Source organism: Arachis hypogaea, chromosome 2 (assembly GCF_003086295.3).
Source record: "Arachis hypogaea cultivar Tifrunner chromosome 2, arahy.Tifrunner.gnm2.J5K5, whole genome shotgun sequence".
Classification (NCBI taxonomy): domain Eukaryota; kingdom Viridiplantae; phylum Streptophyta; class Magnoliopsida; order Fabales; family Fabaceae; genus Arachis; species Arachis hypogaea.
Window position 1 is genome coordinate 5,121,387 of NC_092037.1, and position 3,229 is coordinate 5,124,615.

At 34.4% G+C, this 3,229-nt stretch overlaps 1 protein-coding gene across 1 annotated transcript; it reads right to left on the reverse strand.

The window, feature by feature from the left end:
* Positions 1–1,024: 1,024 nt before the first annotated feature.
* On the reverse strand, positions 1,025–2,861 carry LOC112734201 (uncharacterized). The gene has a single exon (XM_025783431.3). It carries the CDS (start codon positions 2,190–2,192, stop codon positions 1,212–1,214), a length of 981 nt encoding a protein of 326 aa, XP_025639216.1. The 5' UTR covers positions 2,193–2,861; the 3' UTR covers positions 1,025–1,211.
* Between the last annotated feature and the right edge of the window lie 368 nt (positions 2,862–3,229).

Here is a 3,229-nt window from a genome sequence, read left to right on the forward strand (position 1 = left end):
CCAACTCAAATTGGTTAGTAATCGCAATTCTTTTTTTTGGGTAGAGTAATCGTAATTATTTAATAAGTAAAAACTAACCCTTTGTTAGTTTTATAATGAATAACATTTTTTTCTTTTTTTTTAGGACTTGAATAACATTCTTTTTATATATATATATATATTTTTTTTTGTTTACCCAAACGGTATCCCTCAACCCGACAGGTTAAACACTAATCCGTCGCGGATCTGAGCTCCATTTAAGGGTCTGCTGCTGGCCAATGGGTTGCTGCATGCACAAGGCGGGGTTCAAACTCCCGATACTTGCTTAAGCGGTCGAGTGGTTGACCACTCGACCAACCCAAGTTGGTTAACATTCTTTTTATATTGACCATGAATAAATAGCCTTCAATTCTTGGGCCGAAAGCCTATAATAAATTCCTCTACTTTTGGTCCAGTTCCATCTCAAAACTCAGCTCGTTTTCTCTCCTTTGTTTTTTAAAAACTTCTAATGTTTTTGTTTGGATATTTCTTGTCTCTTTTATGTTTGGGTCTGGACTGACTTGTTTTTAGTTCCGAAACTACCCCTATACTGTATTTTCGGGGTTAAAGACTCATATAAGGAGACCCAATTATGTGTTGTCCAAAAAGACCAAATCAAGTAAAGAGGAAGTCATAGTATATACATAGCTTTTGCTTAGTTTTTCTTTGTGTTTGTTTTTGGGCCTCTAACCCCTTTGTAAACCCACAAAAAAAAAGAAAGTAACAGTTACCCTGTTGAGAACAACTATACCTCCATAATTTCTCGTTACCTCACTATTCAATATTCATAGTGATTTCATGAATTCATGTGCAAAAATCTAACCTTTTTTTTTCAATATAAAAATTTTCTCCGAATTCCGAAAATCATACAACCTTAGTTAATGAAAACATCTTCTGCTTTCATCCCTCTCATTCTCTTTCTCTTGAAACACTTACATATATAGACCCCAAAAAATTAAATCTATGATAACGATACATATTTAGTTATCAACCCATGTATCGGTGAGAAGTTAATCTTCCAATCACTATCATATCATATAAGATCGAATAGCAATAAAATATCCCAACAATGTTTGTGAAAATATCCCGTACTAGTAGAATTACAAAAAGAAAAAAAATAAAAAGTAAAAAGTAAAAGTATGTATATTTGATGTTAAAAAGAAAAAACTATATATATTTTCCTATCATAGAATTTAAGTAGAGTGAAGAACCCAATGTTGACCGTCGATTTTAATCTTAAGACCATTGACTTTAGCAAATAAGTCAACGGCTCTTCTAACACCTCTATTATCCGCCGCAGTAAAATAATCATGGCCGAATATAATTCCGCCGGGTCGGAGGATTTGATACCCACGGGTTATATCAGACCAAGCAGAGAAGAAGTCATGACCCGCATCTATTTCTACGAGATCCGCATACACGCCCCATTCACATAGCTTTATTAGTGCTGACCCGCTTGAAAAAGGTACGGGTAAAATTGACCCGGTTTTGTTAAAATTTACAGCATTCATTAAAAACTGGAAATACAGCAAAACGTCACCGTTTACCATCGGGATTTTACTGAACCGGTCTATGAACCCGGCCCAACCGCGAAAATCATCGATGCACAGAATCTGAGTCGAGAGGCCGAGTCGCTGAGTCAACTCGGCCATGTGTATCGCCGACGCGCCTAAGAACGTGCCAACTTCGACGATGACGTGTGGCTTCACGCGCCTTATGAGATTCTCAAATACGGCACCGTTTGAGCCCCATCCTTTGATCTTCTTCGTTCGCCGGAGAAGAGGAGCAGCGTGCGGCGGCGGGAAGTTGCTGAACGGTGACGTACCGTTGAAGAGACGGTCGACGAGAGTACGTCTAACGAGTTCCGGTGAGATCGGATCAGCGCATCGAGTCGTGACTCGGAACGAGTCGAGCTCTGTGGAGTTGACTGTTACTCGAATAACCGAGTTGGAAGTTGAGTCAAAATCAGAAGAAGAAAAAACGGCATTTAACGGCGTTGACGACGCAAACGGCGGTGCTTGCTGTTGCGGTGGTTGTGATGACCTGGCAGAGGGAGCGGAGAGATAACCTAAGGCGTAAGTTAGCAGAAGAAAGATAAAATACGCCACGGGCTTTGCTGTTCTGAGGAGTGAAGAGAGTAGTCTCTTATTATTGTTGTGTTGTTCGGTTTTCATGATTTAATTGAAGTTTGTGAGAATTGTTATAGTAAGGAGGCCTAAGTTGTTGAATATGTGAAGAATAAGGATAAGAAACATAGGAATCTACGACGGTGTTGTTGTGAGTAGCGACAACAATTGAGACCACAAAAAAGAACGACGAAGATGGAAGATATAGGTAAGTACTGATTACTGAAGCTGAAGGTAGTTATTCAAATTCTTTCTTTTGTGTCAGCGAATGGTAGAGAACAGATTTCTTCTGCTGTTTTGGATTTATTTATTCTGGTTAATTTGCATGGATTTGACAATTTATAAATTAAATTAGGTCGGGGGTAATGACTAATGACGTATATCGTTGGAATTAATTATATAGTTATGATTCTGATATAGTTTTGATTTTGGAGAAAGATTTTATTTTAATTTGTATGATTATGATATAGTGCTGTTTCCATATTTTTCCTTAGAATATGTAAAATTGTAAATGAACATATATATAGTATTCTATTGTTTTAAATGTTCACTATAGAGTTAGGCATATTTGAGATAGAATAAATAAAGGAAAGTAGTTGGTGAATGTGACTGTATTTATCTTCCACCTAGATGCTCTATTTGAATTTTTTTTTTGAAAAAGAAAATGCATTTATGCATTGGCCTTTTCTTTATCTAATGTGAAATATTTAAAACTTTTCTAAATAACAACGTCTTTACTAAAAAGTTGGATGAATTCAAATATATGAATTATATTAGATTTTATTATATTTAGATAAATCAATTATAATCTTAACTGAAAGTGATTGTAACTGTAACTGGTTGAATAATAAAATATTAAATTTTAAATTTAATCTTAGCTAAACAAAATAACAAATTTAAACTGATAACAAATTTATTATATATCTTTAATATTAAATACAAAATAATTAAATGTACACAAAATTTAATTTATTAATTTATCTAATTTATTAATTTAAATATAATCCTTATTATTATTTCTTTCGTTACGTATAGTTCATTTGTTTAATAAAATAAATTAATGAAATTGACTAAGAAAAAAAAAA